Source organism: Embiotoca jacksoni, unplaced genomic scaffold (genome assembly GCF_022577435.1).
Source record: "Embiotoca jacksoni isolate LCO1_2020_lvr unplaced genomic scaffold, fEmbJac1.0.p SCAF_11, whole genome shotgun sequence".
In the NCBI taxonomy this organism is placed as follows: Eukaryota; Metazoa; Chordata; class Actinopteri; family Embiotocidae; genus Embiotoca; species Embiotoca jacksoni.
The window spans coordinates 14570190-14587711 of NW_027185241.1; the positions used below are offsets into that span (position 1 = coordinate 14570190).

At 38.8% G+C, this 17522-nt stretch overlaps 1 protein-coding gene across 1 annotated transcript in view; it reads right to left on the reverse strand.

The window, feature by feature from the left end:
• The window catches only part of ulk4 (unc-51 like kinase 4), an 80214-nt gene extending 66443 nt beyond the window's left edge, over window positions 1–13771 (reverse strand). Inside the window, exons 1-17 of the mRNA XM_069143276.1 lie at window positions 13634–13771; window positions 13188–13287; window positions 12686–12825; window positions 12432–12585; window positions 11812–11913; window positions 11483–11566; window positions 11197–11272; window positions 9785–9925; window positions 9291–9631; window positions 8185–8254; window positions 7792–7858; window positions 7582–7674; window positions 7265–7325; window positions 6952–7148; window positions 6258–6304; window positions 5690–5768; window positions 220–327 (exon numbers count right to left, since the gene is read on the reverse strand). Of these exons, the coding sequence (XP_068999377.1) occupies window positions 220–327; window positions 5690–5768; window positions 6258–6304; window positions 6952–7148; window positions 7265–7325; window positions 7582–7674; window positions 7792–7858; window positions 8185–8254; window positions 9291–9631; window positions 9785–9925; window positions 11197–11272; window positions 11483–11566; window positions 11812–11913; window positions 12432–12585; window positions 12686–12825; window positions 13188–13287; window positions 13634–13771 (1998 nt within the window). The remainder of the gene's footprint in view (window positions 1–219; window positions 328–5689; window positions 5769–6257; window positions 6305–6951; window positions 7149–7264; window positions 7326–7581; window positions 7675–7791; window positions 7859–8184; window positions 8255–9290; window positions 9632–9784; window positions 9926–11196; window positions 11273–11482; window positions 11567–11811; window positions 11914–12431; window positions 12586–12685; window positions 12826–13187; window positions 13288–13633) is intronic.
• Between the last annotated feature and the right edge of the window lie 3751 nt (window positions 13772–17522).

A 17522-nucleotide genomic window follows, 5' to 3' on the forward strand; every position in this document is an offset into this window, starting at 1 on the left:
ACCACATAACTCAGAAGATAAAAAAAAGAAAAGAAAAAATAATAGTCTTGCCACCTATGGAACCTATCAGTGCCTTTTGTGTGGTGCAAGCACATGTATTTCCATTTCTCAGGTATATATATGTGTTTGGATCCATTATTATGTTTGTTTTAGATCAATAAACTGCAGCATTTATTTATATCTATCTCTTCATATTGGCTTCTGACATACAGACAGTACCTGAGAGGAGATGAGGTACAGGAACTCCCCGAGTGGTGGCAGCAGGAACTGCTTTATTTTATTGTTCCTCAGATTATCCCTCAGCAGGTCAGTTAGTGTGGACACAACCTGGAACAAGCAAGAGATACAGTTTCATGAGCCATTCAAATGACAAAACAATAAAAATTAGAAAGAAAAAAAAAGTTTAAAAAAAGTAGACTTCATGCTCTATAAAACTGAAATGTACCAGGAATGATCAAGAAACTTTACCAGGGTTCAATCATCAGCTCTCTCACATTTAACCATGTCAGATAAGCTTTATAATTTCACAAAAGTAGTAAACCTTCATATATAGCCGCAGAATAAAACAGACTTGAACAGACTGATTTGTAACATATGACTGTGGCTGAAGTACAGTATATGACCCATAGACATCAGCAGCTTTTTGGTCGTCCACTGCAAGTCATTTGGCTTGGTTTGGAGCCTTTAGTCTGGTCTTTACCAAGTAAAATGCAAACTCAGTTCAACTGAGATGAAGTGGCTGACATGGCCAAACAACAACACACCACGGACCCACCAAAAACTTTGAGTGGTTGGGTGGCTCATAGGATCATTGTCCTGAAAAGTGACCGTCGAAAAAACACACCATTCTACTGTAAAATAAAGGTCGTATAACCACCAAAAATAACAAACTACACTATGTCCTCGCCGTGCCACACCACAGTGTTGGCAGATATGGATCATTATTCAATGCTAGAGGATGTGCTGAGTACAGAAAAATAAACTATTTTCAGTAAAACTATTGAGGTGGAAATGTTTGTTTGACCAAAACTAAAATACATTGGGACCAGAAAAGATGTAGAGAAATAGAAAAAAAGGAAGGAAAATTGAAAAAGGAAAAGCAGCAAGAGAAAAAATATCAGATGGCCATTAACAAATAACACTAAAATACAAAGCAGTGCATGTTGAAGGACACACGTTTGCATACAGTATACACAAATAAAACAGTTGCATTAAGAGCATTAATTTTATGCACAAAACGAACTAGGTTCATAAATTCATGCAATCATATGCAAGAAATGCACATCACATTCACAAATGCAAACACACACAGAGTTAAGCATATGCAGAGACAGACTCTGGATGGCTGCTTCCTGGCATTAGTATTACTGCCAGCTTCCCCCTCTGTGATATGATGCAAGTTCTGCCTCACTCCTCTATCGTTCCTGCTCTCTTCTCCACTTTTTCTTCCTCTGTTCTCTCTCTCCTTTCTCTGTTGTTTTTTTCTATCTACTTTTCTATTTGAATTTTGCCCACTGTTTATGTATCACATCTCTCTCACCTATATCTTTCTCTCACACTGGCTTGCTCTCACTGTCTCTCACCTCCCGTCTCTGTCAGAGTGAGGGTGAGAAGTGGTAACAGTCTGTTTGTCATGTTTTCTCTCAACATATCTTCCCTTTTCCCACAAGGGTTTATTCTCTCCTTTTATTTCTGCTTGTGGAAAAGTTATGTATTGTCATGCTGAGACATCTCTGAGCATTGTACATTATCAATGTATCCCTGCAGTGTTGAATAGGACTGAGCATTATTGCCAATATACAAACAAACACTGAGTTGACTAGGGAGTTGAAATTCTGGGGTGTTAGAAACTGGTCATGCAGCTGCTCTCAGGCAGAGGGTGCTGAAAGACATTACAGTGCAACGATCCAGAGGGAAAAGCAAGCAAAAACACAACTACACACAAAACTATTCTCCCAGAGAACCCCTCATTATCTCTGCATCAACACCTCAGATCAAACAATGCACACACATGCGCACAAGGAAACATAAACATATGCACTTAATTAATATGCATAAACACCACCCTGTAGTTACAAAATAAAAATACAACACAGTACAGACATTTTACACACACACACACACACACACACACACACACACACACACACACACACACATATATATATATAACACAAAGAGCAGTTACTTTGGGTTTACACTTGGGACAACCAGATGTGAAAAGAAAGAATGCAGAGAACAAATTGATGGATTATTGGTCTTATAAAAAAGGAACTACACAAGACAGTTAATACAAGTTACTGTTGAGGTGAGAGAAGAAAGTGTATAAAGCTGTATTGCAGCATTGCAGTCAGTGGTAACCTTATCTTCAAGCTGCCAGCTTTGCAACTGAACTTGCTTAACTTTTAAATTTACATTCAAGCTTTTTACTGAGGTAACCTAATATTTACCCGTGTGCCCCATGGCAGATATGCCAAAATGTATACCAAATGGAAAAAACAAGACAACAAATACGTGGCTCAAATACAAAAACATACTTATGTATTGTCTATAAATAGTTTCACGGATAAAACAAACTTCATATTAAGTACTATTAAATATTTTTAGAGCTTGCGCTAATCTATATCTATCTCCAGAAAACAATACTGTACTGTCTTATACTGTCTGCTTGACCATTAGAATATTCATCTGGATTGAACTATAGATTTTTTACTTTTTCTTAATTGCAATTTTTTTTTTTTTACATTAAAATAATAACACAACACGAGTGGTTCTCATCTCTCCCTTGCAATGGGTATTCAGAAATGCTTCAAGTGGTGTCTTCCTGGAGCCAATACCCTCCGAGTGTGTGTTCCTGGAGATTGCTGTGAGCTTTTAGCATGCATTAAGACTCTATATCCCCATGAAAAACCCCGCACAGTGGAAGCTTTAGCAGTTAAACCCCTGGTAAAGCCACAGAAAACTTTATGAGAGATGATGAAGGGGAGAATCATATGTAGTTGGTTTTGAAAGCACAGGTTCCCTGCATCACATTAAAAGAAAAGCAGGAAGCTTGCGTTTGTAACATTAACCCAGAAAATGTTATTCTCATACAATTCTATTCAAGAAGAGGGACAAAGACAGACTCACTGAAGAGAGATATAAAAGAGACAGGAACAGGACAGACGGAGAGAGTGAGACACGGAGAGACGGAGACAGACAGGTGTCCTGTGTGCGTGTATGTGTGTGCATGTGTGTTGGGGGGTGATTGAAGCATATAGCAGTTACCATGGTAACTAAACCCAACCCTAACACGCCGATCAGTAGGATTGCAGTGAGAACCCCTGCTGAGACAACGCACGCACGCACGCACACACACACACAGAGAAAACTATAAGTATGTCCTGTTTTATTGGTCATCTATCAGCATCACTATAATATGGGTACAAAAAAACACAACAGATTTACAGGCACAAACACACACACAAACAATAATAAGGAACAGAACAACACAGACACACAGAAAACTACACAGACAGATCCCCTGCTGAGTGCTCACATAAACATGGTTCAAAAAAAGCCAATGCGCACACACACACACACACACACACACACACACACACACACACACACACACACACACACACACACACACACACACAAACACAGAACTCCTGCTGAGTCCATAGATGGATACACGTGACCGTAGACACAAACAGACAAACAAAGATGCGCAGACACAAACCTACAGCTTTGTCCTTTTCTTAACAATTTGTCATCCTACGGTAGCTGAAGGGAAGTAAGAGGGGTAGCGGAAAAAATTGTTCCGCCATTTGTCTTTAACAACAAGCGCTCCGAAAAAACACTGCTGTGCCGAAGTCGGCCATTTTGTAAATCGCCGTGACGATTCAGGAGCAGTAAAGTGCCAGAACAAGTGAAGAAAGAGAGAGGGGAAAAAAAGGGAAAACCCCAAACAGGAGGCGATGCAGGATCAGAATTACAGGTGCCAGAATGGATTTCACTCAGAATAAACAGTAAGAGGACACAAAGAAGAGAAGAGCAGAGGTAGAAAAAGGAGGGACAGGAAAAAGTTCTGGTGAGGATGAAAGGATCAAATAAGGAGAGAAGCTCCAGATCTCACCTCCATACAAACTGCTTTTGCGTTGAATTAGTTCAGCACAACTCTGTTTGTACATGCGAGTATGTATTGACTGGGCCTGAGGAGTCACTGAATATTCTGTGTATCCTTTTACCTTACAGCACTTTCTTGAACTGCAGTGAGGTCGCTATATATACTCAGTTGTCTTTTAATTAGGTATACCTAGATGAAATTTATGCAGTCGTAAACAGTCTTGCAATAAATCCTACCTTCATGAGGGTCATAATGTTGAGCTTTGTTTGAGCTGTTTTAGATTCAACTGTTTGATAATAGCACATCCACATAGTTTGTGTTATTCTCTTCGGTGTTTCTATTATTTTGTTAATAATCGTTTATATGAGTCAGGGTAGGCTAAATAACAGAAGCACCCCTCTGTTTACGAAGAAAGATTCCCTCAAACATTATATGCACAGCAGCTTCACGTGTATAATTAACATAAAGAATGTTCACAATGCAGATAATCTAGACAAATAATGTGTAAAATCAATGCACAATTAAAAACAACATTTTTTTAAGACCTTTACATAGTCATCACAAAAGTCAGAGTGGCATTATAATCCCTTATAGCTGTCATATTATCTTTATCATAGTATGGAGTGTGTGTGCCTGTGTGTGTTGTGTGAAAGACAGACATACAGAGTCCGTTATAATATTATAGTTATAATATAACTGGGGGGCTAGGGGGAGAGGGAGAGAGCGAGAGAGAGAGAGAGAGAGAGGGAGAGAGGAAGGGAGAGAGAGAGAGAGAGAGAGAGAGAGAGAGGGGGGGGGGTGGCTTTCAGTGTCTCTGAGGCTGTAGTCTCTTGTAGGTTCTTAATGCCACCAGCTGGTACACACTGGTACTAAAAAGGTAGAGTGGACAGAACTCATCTGGTTTTAGGGCAAATTTCCTCCTTTTGCTGTTTTTTTTATTTATATGTTTTGTGATATGCCCCAACACAGAACAAAAGCAGGAATAATGTCCAAAAAGAAAGTGAAAAATTTATGAAAAGAAAAATGACAGTCAGATATGCATGGTAACATTAAGCAGCATACTTTCTGTAAGTATAGAATCAACTATGTGTAATACTGCAGAACTGCACTCACTGTTTTTTTTATGTACTTATGGGTGCAGTCTTACTTTCTATAAAGTGCATATGATGGACTCCTTCTGGTCTTTACTGCCACATTATGGTGTAAACTGGTACTGCAGATTTGGGAACCAGGAAATGTTTGAAAAGGAGTTCTCCCGTTTCATTGTTTAGTTTAGTTCACTTTAATATAACTTTAAAATCCCCTGTGTCTGAGTACTTATATTATTCATGTTGTGGGGACATTAATCTGTTTATACAGTGACATTTGGTGACAAATAGCAAGTTGCCTTAAACTAAATCATTAAATTTCATTATGAAGACTTTCTTTGAGGTTAGGTTTAGGTAAAGGTTTGGGGTAAAAGCTATGTTTAGGCAGATAGTAGTTATGGATAGGGTTCAGAAAAGTCTACAAGAAATGAATCTAATTGAATGCAATGTTTGGAAAGGAAATGGTTGTGTGTTGGCGTGTGTTTCATACCTCAGAAACAGGACTTTCCTCATCAAGGTCACTACAGTTGAGAGCCAGCAGACCCATCACTCTGAGAACCTTGCTCCGTCTGCAATAAAAAACAAGATGTGTTGATTTCCAGTTTGGATATCAACACATGACTTTCTTTAAGTAGTATTTTCAATTGCTGAAATTCTGAAAAGAACAAAAACATTAAAGCTTGTAACCTGCAAACAAAAAGCACAAGAACTTTGTAAACTCTTACTTTTCTCTCATAGACCATGCTAAACCATGCTGTGTGTTAACAGCAATAATTATTATAGTTGTTAAAGAACTATTAAAAAAGGAAGGAGAGAGAGAGACAAAAGTAGAGTGAGTGGGGATATGTGCACATTTCTAGGTGTTATGTCCTACAAGTGTGTTTCTGGCCATGAGGTCAAAAAAAAACATTTTGGGCTTTTATAGCATTTCTCTGATTGAAAGTTCAGTCACATCAAATGTATTGATAGTAGCCATTTTTCAAAAGTTCCTGCAACTTCAAATAAGCCATGCAGTCATGTCCCTGTTTCCCTGAGCATACCATACATAATGTACTTACACATCCCAGTTAGAAGCTTGTCGCAACTGCTTGGTCAATATTGGCAGCTGAGTGAAGGAGGGAGATCAGAGAGACAAAGAGAAAAAAGAAAGACAAACAAGATTAAAAATAAACATATATGTCAGCAAAACATTGGTTTCAGGTTCATTATGACTTTTTCATAGATTGCTAAAGCGACTGTATTGAGCACTTAAAATAAAAAGTAAAATAATTGTATATTCTTTCATGTCTAATGGATGAGAAGAACAGACAAGATGGACAAAACAATTACCATCATTGTATATCAGTCCTATTATGCCTTACAAAAAAAAAATAAAAAAATTATTGAGTTAACTTTTTCATGTGTTAAGTTGCAACTAAATTCTTAATGTTCAATCGTTACCTTAAAAACATATAATGTATGTTCTCAGGTATTCCTTATTTAACCCTGAATAATTATATGTGATTTTGTCCTTATACTAATGTACTGACTGCCACTTGACCAATGATTAGCTGGGAACAAAAATTCATAACATATAGAAATATGTTAACGTTTACAAACATACCAAGAAAAAACAAAGGTCTAAATTGTACAATGTAAAGTTTGTAGTAGTATGTAGTGTTGATATCTAAAACGTTTTGTCAAACTGCACAGGTATGCAATTAAACCAATAACATTCCCACAGGGATCCACAGTAAATATATGTTTTCCTACCAGCATTGAGTTAATCAGCTTGTTAGCAATAACTTTATGTCCGACCACAGACCAGAGGTAACACAGCAGGTTGAGTCTAGATCGAATGGCTGTGGAGGGAGGAGGAACACTGGAGGGGCTCTGTTCTTCCAGGGATGAACAGACCCGTGACAGAAACACAGTCCACTCTTCATCACTCAGAGACTGCAGCTTCTCAACTGGAGGAGAAAGGAGAGGAAATAAAATCAGCATCAAGATAAATTGGGGCCACTGAGATCCTCTTTACTTCCTGCAGGACACTAACCTCGCTTGATACCAACTCCAATAAACATACCTGAATATGCTGGTACACACAGGGTTTTAGGATTGAATCGCACAGGAGCACTCTTATAAATCTGATAAACAGAGAACACCACAAAGTAAGCTTCGGTTAGAGCTGTTTCTAGAGCCACTTGTTCCATTGTGTTCAGCCAAATATTGTTTAGCTTATACACATATATTGTGTGATGGGGTTATAACACAACACAAAAAGCAGGAAAGGCTTCTCACAAGCAGACTTACTACTTAAGATAATGTAAGGTCCAATAGATATATTTGAAGGAATTAAAATACCCTGAAATATGGAATAGCCTGGGTACAATGTGCTTGTACCTTGGGGTTGTCAATGATTTGGGTGACAGTCAGATCAGAGTCAATATGGAGAAGACTCTTCACACAGGATGTGATGTCGGTATCAGTTCTGACCTGCGAGGAGGGGAAAGGAAAGAGTGACCATCAAAAAGTTTACCTCAGCAGAAGAGAATATACGGTGTGTGTGTGTGTGTGTGTGTGTGTGTGTGTGTGTGTGTGTGTGTGTGTAACCTTAGGTGCAGGGTTCTGGTTTGAGGAGTCTGAGGTACTGAAGCTCCTTCTTGAGTTGGCACAGGAACTGGAAGAGCAACAGGAAGAGAAGAAAAGAGTCTGATCCCCTGTGGCTATGTTTCGGAGAAGTGAAAGTGGATGTTCATCACTGGGGTCACTCACTCTAAAATTACATTTCATAAATTGATCACTTTTCCATCCAGCATTTGTAGGTGTGTGTAGAAGAATTTTTAGAAAAGACTAACTTTAATGTAAAACATTTGAAATACAGTCACATTAGACTGATATTCTTCCACAAAAAGAATACATTAACTATTAGCTAATTGTAAAACAGGTTGACCACCTTAGCAAAAATAACTATGACCCAGAAAGCAGAAAGACAAAATGGAAAACCTGAGCAGAAAAATGGCCTCAGTGTTGTCCTCATCCACGCCACTCTTTGGCCTCAGCTCTGATACATTATCTGGAACAGTAAGCACATTAAGTACAACATCAGATTTTGTAGGATATATTATGATACATCTGAAACACATGCCTTAGTGAAAGTTGGAGCAAACTCTTTAATCAGGGGTGAGATCTGCACAAATGAAACCATAGCAAACAGAAAAACAGCGTCATGTCTGGAGGAAACCAGGCACCGCTCATCACCTGGCCAATACCATCCTGCCAGTGAAGCATGGTGGTGGCAGCATCATGCTGTGGGGATGTTTTTCAGTAGCAGGAACTGGGAGACTAGTCAGGATGGAGGGAAAGCTAAATGCAGCAATGTACAGAGACATCCTTGATGAAAACCTTCTCCAGAGCGCTCTGGACCTCAGACTGGGGCGAAGGTTCATCTTCCAACAGGACAACAACCCGAAGCACACAGCCAAGATAACAAAGGAGTGGCTTCAGGACAACTCTGTGAATGTCCTTGAGTGTCCCAGCCAGAGCCCAGACTTGAACCCCATTGAACATCTCTGGAGAGATCTGAAAATGGCTGTGCACCGACGCTCCCTATCCAACCTGATGGAGCTTGAGAGGTCCTGCAAAGAAGAATGGGAGAAACTGCCCAAAAATAGGTGCTAACCTTGTAGCATTATACTCAAAAAGACTTGAGGCTGTAATTGCTGCCAAAGGTGCTTCAACAAAGTATTGAGCAAAGGCCGTGAATACTTATGTACATGGTATATTTTCATTCTTTATTTTTAATAGAACTTGCAAAAAAATTTAAACAAACTTTTTTCACTTTATGGGGTATTGTGTGTAGAATTTTGAGGAAAAACATGAATTTAATCGATTTTGGAATAAAGCTGTAACATAACAAAATGTGGCAAAAGTGAAGCACTGTGAATACTTTCCGGATGAACTGTATCAGAAGATGTATGCAAAATGTCTGGGTATGAACTGGTTTATTATATTCTAAAATTACATAGCTTGATGTGACCAAGTATTTAAGCCCAATGCCTAACTTAAACCACATAAACGTAACAAAAGACAGACATCAGGGAATCTCTTACCGAGTGTGAATGACGTATTGAGCTGCAGTGTGTGGCACATCTGCCGGGCTCCAGACAGCACGGGATCATCTTCAGTTTTTGGCTCTCCCTCTCCTGTTCTCTTCTTTGCTTCCTCAATTTCCAAGCCCTGGCTTTTCCTTAAGGCTCCACAGGACATGCGTATGTTAGATTGTTGGCTATCAGTCCTTCTGTCAGAGGATCTATCAGTTGTTTCAGTTGTTTCATGTGAGGAGATTATTTTCTTCTTAGACATCCTATAGGCTGGCTGGGTGGTGGCTAGGTGGCTGTTGGGAAGCTTGTCTGCCTGTCCTGGAGAGAAAAGGTCACACGTCCTTGTGTGTCTGTGAAGATATAAAAAAAAAAAAAAAAAGACCAACTATGCATTACCTAATCTTTTGTAAGCAAATATACAGAGATGCAGTAAAATACCTGCAACAACATGTCTGTCCTGTTGGAGCTTTAAAATCAAGAGAGATAATAATTGATCAACACACCTCAAGCTACCAACTTTGTCGTTGCCATTTCTTCCTCCCTCATCGTTTTTTTCATCCTCCTCTTCACCTTCTTCTGCGTACTGTTCCTCCTTTAGTACTTGTGTCCAGAAAGGGTGATTCAGCAGCTCTGGCCAGTCCATCCTAAAGAAGAAAAATATAACTAAACATTAGGACCTATGAAAATGACACTAAGCCCAGCATGCAAAGAAGTAGCAGTCTGAAGCATTTCAACGATTCAACATTAACATTAAATACATTTCACTGTCTGAGAAACTCAAGTATTTTACTTAAATCAAGAACTAGACTTGCTTTATCAATAAAACTTCTTTATAATACTCAGAACAAGACAATAGCTTCATTGTGTGGAGGACTCATCAAAATATAACCAACTTGATTGGAAACCATAACTACTACACAACAATAGCATCTGCAGCATTGTGATGTTAACATCATATACACTCACTGTATTTGGAACATATGTAAACCTGCTTATTGGTTTAAATATCATGTGGCAGCAATACAATGCTTAAAATAATGCACATACAGGTCAGGAAGTTCAGTTAATGTTCGTATTAAACATCAAAGTGTGGAAAAAAAATGTCATCTCAGCAACAAGTCAAGTCAGCTGGTTTGAGAATTTCTGTAACTGCTGATCTCACTGGAGTCTCTAAAGTTCACTCTGAGTGAAAAAAAACATTCAGGGACCAGCAGTTTTGCAGATGGAAACTCCTTTTTAATGAGAGGAGTCACTGGAGACTGGCCAGGCTGGTTTGAGCTGACATAAAGGCTACAGTAACTCAGATAACCACTCCGGGGTGAGCAGAAAAGCATTTCAGAATGCAAAACACGTCCAGCCTCGAGGCGGCAGACAGCAGAGGACCATGTCAGGTTCCACTCCTGTCAGCCAAGGATAGAAATCTGAGGCTGCAACGGGCACTGGCTCACAAAAACTGGGCAGTTGAAGATTGGAAAAATGTAGTCTGGTCTGACGAATCTCGATTTCTGTTGAGGCTGCAGAGGGTTGGTTTAGAATTAGGCTTCGTCAGCATGAATCCATGAACCCAACCTGCCCTGCGCCAGTCAAGGCTGATGGTGGTGGTGTAATGTGAGGGGTTTGTTTTCTTAGCTCACTTTGTCCACCTTAATACTAACTATACATATTTTCAATGCCACTGTCTATCTGAGTATTGATACTGATCACATGCATCCTTTTGTGGGGCAAATGAGCAACAAACGCCAACCTGCTCAGTACATTTTTGTACATTTTTAGCTGGACATATGGATATTGAATCGTATTTGTGACCAAATCAAATTGCAAGCTCCCTCAAGTTTTCCAGCCCTGATAAACGTTATGATGATGGTAGTAAAAGCAGTAGTATAGTGTGTGCTGGGACTGTGTGTATGGACTTGACCTTTTATGTGGGTTTTTGTTGAGCAAGCCTTTCAGAACACTCTGGAAGTCCTGACTGGGAGGATCTGCAGAAAACACTAACAAACAACAGTAATAACTTCATTAAATAAACCAAAAAATACTCTACAACAGCAACATGCAAGACAAATGTATTTTGTCAAATATGACAATTGTGTGTGAGCTTATGTCCATGTGCAACCGTGTGTGTGTGTGTGTGTGTGTGTGTGTGTGTGTGTGTGTGTGTGTGTGTGTGTGTGTGTGTGTGTGTGTGTGTGTGTGTGTATGACCTGTCTGTCTGGGGGGTGATGGTTCCTGATGCAAAATCATCTCTGTCAGTTCAGTGTAGCTATCAGAGTAGAATGGAGGTTTACCTGGAAAACAAAAGCAGTTTAGTATAGTATTAGTACAGTACAGTATATTAACATACAGTTCTTTCATCAGCTTTCATCATCAAGATTTTTTTCAGTCCAGTATTCATCAGAAATATCATCTTTATAATTCTCAAGAATAACAGACATCCAACAGAGCACAACAGCAAAATAAATAAATAATAATGTTTTTCATAATTTTCAATGTATGCATGTGTGTGCGTGGGAGTGTGTTTGCATGCAAGTACCAGTGTACACGTAGTAGAGTATACAACCCAGAGCCCAAAGATCAGAGCTCATATTGGTTTCTGATCCCTGTAAAACCTCTGGAGCACTGTACGCTGGAGAACCTGAAAATACACATATAATAATTATAAAAACAAATATAGTACAAGACAATCATATAGTTAATGTTAGAAAACTTATTTAAAATACTGATAGAAATTGACATCTTTAGATCACTAAGCTCGCATATAGTACACAAGCTCCACAATGTATATAAGTTTTAGTTTCTGATATGATCTCCATGTACCAACAACTGCTTCATCACCTTCTACCCCATCCACTGCCTCCTGACATTTTAAATCAAATTGCACAAGAGTTGTTTTTTTTGTCACCTCAGCTGAAATACATCTCCTGATGTTGCACACCTATAAGCATAAGATTCCTGCCTACCTTGTTCACATGATCCCCAGCTGCCACTTAGTTTACCCAAGTACACACAGAATATGCAGTGTCCCAATTCAACGGGATCCAATAAAAATGGTATATCTTGGGGCTCCTCTTAACTAATCTCCTTAGCTTCTCCATGGATCAACTAAGAAATGACATACAGACCAAACAGGGGGAAAGATGGTGGTCATCTGACCTTGTAATCTTTTCCTCATGTTGTCAAAGTTGTCTCCTTCGCCTGGCTCCTCAGATATAGAGAGTAAGGTAAAGAAATCCTCCAAAGTCTCTCCCTCTGCCTTGGACAGACAGAAGTTACCAAACTTCAGAATGCCACTACCATCTAGTAAGATCTACGGGGAGAAAGAAAGAGAAGTACTGTATTTATGTGATGATAATAATAATATTGTTGTTGTTATACTTTTAGTCTTACACATCAATGCAAATGCAAACCTTTGCAGGGGTCAGGTCAGAGAAAACGATTCCTAATTCATGGATGTGTTTCAGTCCTTTGACCATGTCCCATCCAAACCTTCTCACCACATCTTCTGACAGACTTCCATCACGACTAACTACAGACTCCAGGGAACCGCCTGATATGAACACAGAGAAAACAAAGACATTGGCAATTTATCGGAAAATAGAAAGATGAAAGCAAGAATGAAGTAGAAAATAATATTAGGACCCAGATTGACTCCTGTTGCATTGTTTTAAAAACCAGCAATCAAATCTGTGTAAAAAAAAAAAAAACATGTGCCAGCTTACAATCTAAACTTGAAGTGAATATGTGAGTAATGGCATAAAAACATATTATAAGGCTACTATTTGTGAGACGCTTTCAGTTTAAGATGTGCATCTCACTATATATTTTTATAGATGAAGTTCAGCAGCATGTTGTTACATCTAATTGTGCATGACTGCTTATCTCAACTCCTTTCCAGACATAATTACTGACCTGTACAAAGCTCCACCACCAGCCAGAGGTGGTTACTTGTCTCATACCACTCATAGAAGCATACAATATTTGGATGGTCCACATCATGGCTGAGACGTACCTAACAAGACAGAGAAATATGTACTGTAGACAAGTTGGTATTCTTCACTGCAAATCTCAGTGGCAAAATCCACCAAAAAAAATTGCATGCACTAATCACATGATCTCATGATTCATTCAATTTGAAAATAACAAAGGAGCCAAAAGGCTGATGTTTAAAGCATAGATTTATTGCAGAGCAATTTTTAAGCCTGTAACAATAGTGTTAAAAACAATTATATTGGAACCATTGTCGGTGATTTCTGCCTTCTGTAGCAGCTTAAAACAACCATTATAATAGTAAATGAAAATAATGAAAATGTAACTGATGTCTTAATGAACTCATAAAGTTTAAAATGCTATCCTACATGGTTAGTGATCTCAGGTCTCTTTGCTTTGCCGGTGCAGATGATGGCCACATAGTTAAGGTTGCCCTTCCTCCTTCCTTTATAGACAACAGAGCTACGACCCACTCCAAGCTCCTCATACAGGATGAAGTTCTCCATCTGCTGTGGAAAAGAAATAAGAGGCCCCAAAGTAATAGTTACTCAAAAAGGAGAGTTTGTCATCAATGAGAAAAAGAAGCAGAAAAATTAGACCCAAAACTAATCATACAATATCATAAAAGTTGAGTGTTTACTGGAATTGTTATCTACTCTGGCAGAAACAACATCATATTTGAAATACTTTGCTAATTATCAAAGTTTACATCATTTTAAAATGACCTGAAATCTCTTTAAAGTTGTGGGTTGTTTGGTCTGACAGTGGCCAAGTCTTTATATAACAAACATATAAATACACACAAATAGAGCACTCACGTTATGGGTTTATATGATCAAATCCAAAATAAATAAATGTAGTTAAATGTACACTTAGTGTGTGTCTACTGTACTCCTTTCCTGATAAGTTCACTATATAAGGAATTGACATCGAGCACAGGCCATTTTTCCATAATTGGTCTATAATTAATCAACGACACAGGTCTCGCTGCTTGATCAGAGTGGAAAAAACTGTTTTAAGAGGGTTTTAACTTTTAGCCAGCAACACAGGACACTAAAGTGTGTGTTAACAGGGCATTTGTAAAGTAAACAATTTCACGTTTAGGTGGCAAATAGCATTTATAGCGTTCACATAAACGGTCAAATGAGAGATGAGCCGTTGGCCTGTTTGTGGTCTGGCGTCGTTAAAATTGTCGCCTAATCAGTTGTCCGCTTCTAACAAGACGGCAGTTAGATGCAATGCTTAAAAAAAATAAACGTAATTACGTGGAAAAATGCACGTTACTACACGCAGCCTTAGAAAATGTACGGTCACGATTAGGGATGCTATTTCTTACACTTCAATGCAAATGTCAAAAGTACGTGAGAACTTACTTCTTCAACGACCCGCTGTTTGTTAGCGGAAGAGTGGTGGGCCACGTCTTTCAGAGTGGAAGAGGGAAGTTTGGAAGTCTTCACATATAATGAGGGCTAAATCTACCTACTGTGGCCAGTACAAATGCATATATACGTATATTTAAGTATAATAAGATGTTTATGTTTCCAAAAATTCAAGCAAAAACGTTCGTATAATGGAAATCATTTTATTGGCATTGACGAAAACACCTCCAAATGGTCTATTCCGACGTTGCTAGGATACTAGAGTGAACACAACAGAAAGCGCATGGAGGAGCGTCTCCATGGTGGATGGACACCGCACATGGGTTTTTTAAAAGGAGGCTATTTTACATAAATGTAATTTATCAGTCACACAATTTACAAAGCACAGTGGGTACGATTAGACATGCTGACAGATATCAACTGTGCTGGTGCACAAAGACCTTGTTGCAGTTAGTTTACCCTATACTTTTTTTCTGTAGTCTATTTCTTTTTTATTTTGTTGTTATGCTTTATTTTCTCTCTTTAGCTGACTTTTAGTGGCCTGTTTCCATCTAGTAGTAGTATTAATAATAGTAGTAGTGGTGGAGGTGGTAGTAGAAGTAGCCTAGTAGTGGTAGCCTTCAGTTATATTCTAAACAACAACAACAACAAAAATCAAGAGTTCAACGACAACAAACGCCCAAAATGCAGCATAGCATTTATTTTGAAAATTGTTGACTATGAAAACTGCAGCCAATGTTGTTGGCGTCGTGTGTAGGACACGAGTCATTTTCCTCCGGGCCACAGGGAGGCATAAGAATTTAATCTACAGTTTCTTACATTTCTTAGGTACTTGCATTTGCATTTTTCCTTAAAAATGTGATTGTAATTATATCCCTGATATTATTCTCTTCGTTTTTTTGCACACCAGCCAAAGTTCATATGTGTTGACATAAAACAAAAACACGTCTTCAGGGCGCAAATAGCAGCATTCAATGTTACATTGTTTAATCCGTACACCCCACCCACATGTCTCACTCACACATACACCATCTAATAGAGTAGCATGACATCATTCATTGAAAGAAACCGGCCGCAGGACACAAGGCACCCCTGGGACTCTCCTGAATGGAGTTTGCAGCTGTGTGAAATGTGGCCCGGAGAGTTTCGGTGTAAAGATTTGCCTCGGGCGTCTTGAGGAAGCCATTAATCAGCCTATAAAAAATTAAGCTTTTGACGAGTGTAGAAAAAAAAGAAAACCACAGAACACACGAAACCGAGTTGAAGCAAAAATAAGCAATTTGAAACGAGTATTAAGAATACCTTCAGAAAATGTAAAGCTTAGGTAGTGCATGTATGGAGAATGAATGAACAACGAGGGACAGCGGACAGCCTCCCAATGCATCCTGTAACTTAAAATGTTCTAACCTGTAAAGTTACATCAAGATATTAGGAGCACCACTTCCTGCAAACCAATTTCATTCAACAAAATATGTCACTAAAAGATTCAGTTTGTTATTTTGATTCGCATTGTTTCCTATCACAGTTTAAATGAAAAGTGTGGAAATGTGGCACAGTGCAAATCACCGAGAAACATGCCTATCTGCAGTCATTTACAGTGAGTGTCCTTCCCCTCATCACGTTATAATATTATTAGTAAGTAAAGGTTGTTGCTTTAAAAAAAAAAAAAAAAAAAAAAAAGTCTAGTTTAAAAACAAGGAATGCAGCACATTTATGAAGTGTTTTTTTGTGAAAAGCAAAGAAAACAGACTTTTAAAAATAGACAAGAGATCGTGGTCCTATATTTGAGACGAACTTGTAACATTAATGCAGTTTATTTTGAAATCCCTCAGACCGGATGTACTTCCATATATTTTCTACTTTGATTCAGCTCTGCAGCTTTGTTTCACATCGAGCGACCCATTCACTCCTGCAGAGGCAGCAAAAAAAAAAAAAAAAGGCTGCTGAAGTTTTGTGAACAGGCACAGAGCTGACTTTTGGACTCCAAACCTTCGGCCTCTCACTTCGTGTATTTTTTTCTGCTGATACCGGGCTGATACCGAGACACCGGTCGTGTCGTAGCGTCCCGGTTCGTTTTACATAGTCAGATAGTGAGCAGGGTCGCACTGAGTGATCCGTCCAACAGTCTTCAACTGGTCGCTCAAAAAAGAGGAAACTGAATTGTTTGGACTCTTTGGGGAAGTTTGAGCTGCTGAAACGGTAAGAAGTCTTATTTTGAGTTTGTGACGGTGTAAAGTTTTCTGAACACATGGTGCGACTGGAGCAGGTGCAAAGTGTTTACTTGGGTTTCACCCTGCGCTTCATGTCCTTTCATCCGGTTTCTCCCGGTAAGAGTGATCGTTTTCTCTTGTTGAATATCAGTGGAGCTGGTCTCCATGTGGAGACCTGGTTTTGCACGAGAAGAACTAGTTTGTTTGATCTACGAAGCTGACTCTTTTGGCCACTCGTTGTTTGGCTCAGAAGTGGAAAATATTCTGCCTTTAATGAAGGCATGTGGGCACCTTTAATGAGATTAGTTTCAGTTTTAGGTAGGCTTAATCCTCTCACAGTAAACCTGCCTTCATTCATTAAAAAATGCCGACCAACAGTCCGCAACCAAAAAAGATTAAATTGATCATTCATACTTAATATTCACAGTGAAGAAGCTGGAATCAGAATTTTTATATTTAATTTTTTTTTTTTTTTTTTAAAAAGCCCCCTAATCATAAATTGATTATCAAAAGTAGGCTAGTTGCCGATCAACTAACCAATTAATCAACTAATCGTTGCAGCTCTTTATTACTCATCTTTTTACTCTGTTTGACCACTACCTTCATAAATAAACTTTGCAAACCAATCACTAAGAGGGGACTAGGCATACAGAGACAGACCAGCAAAG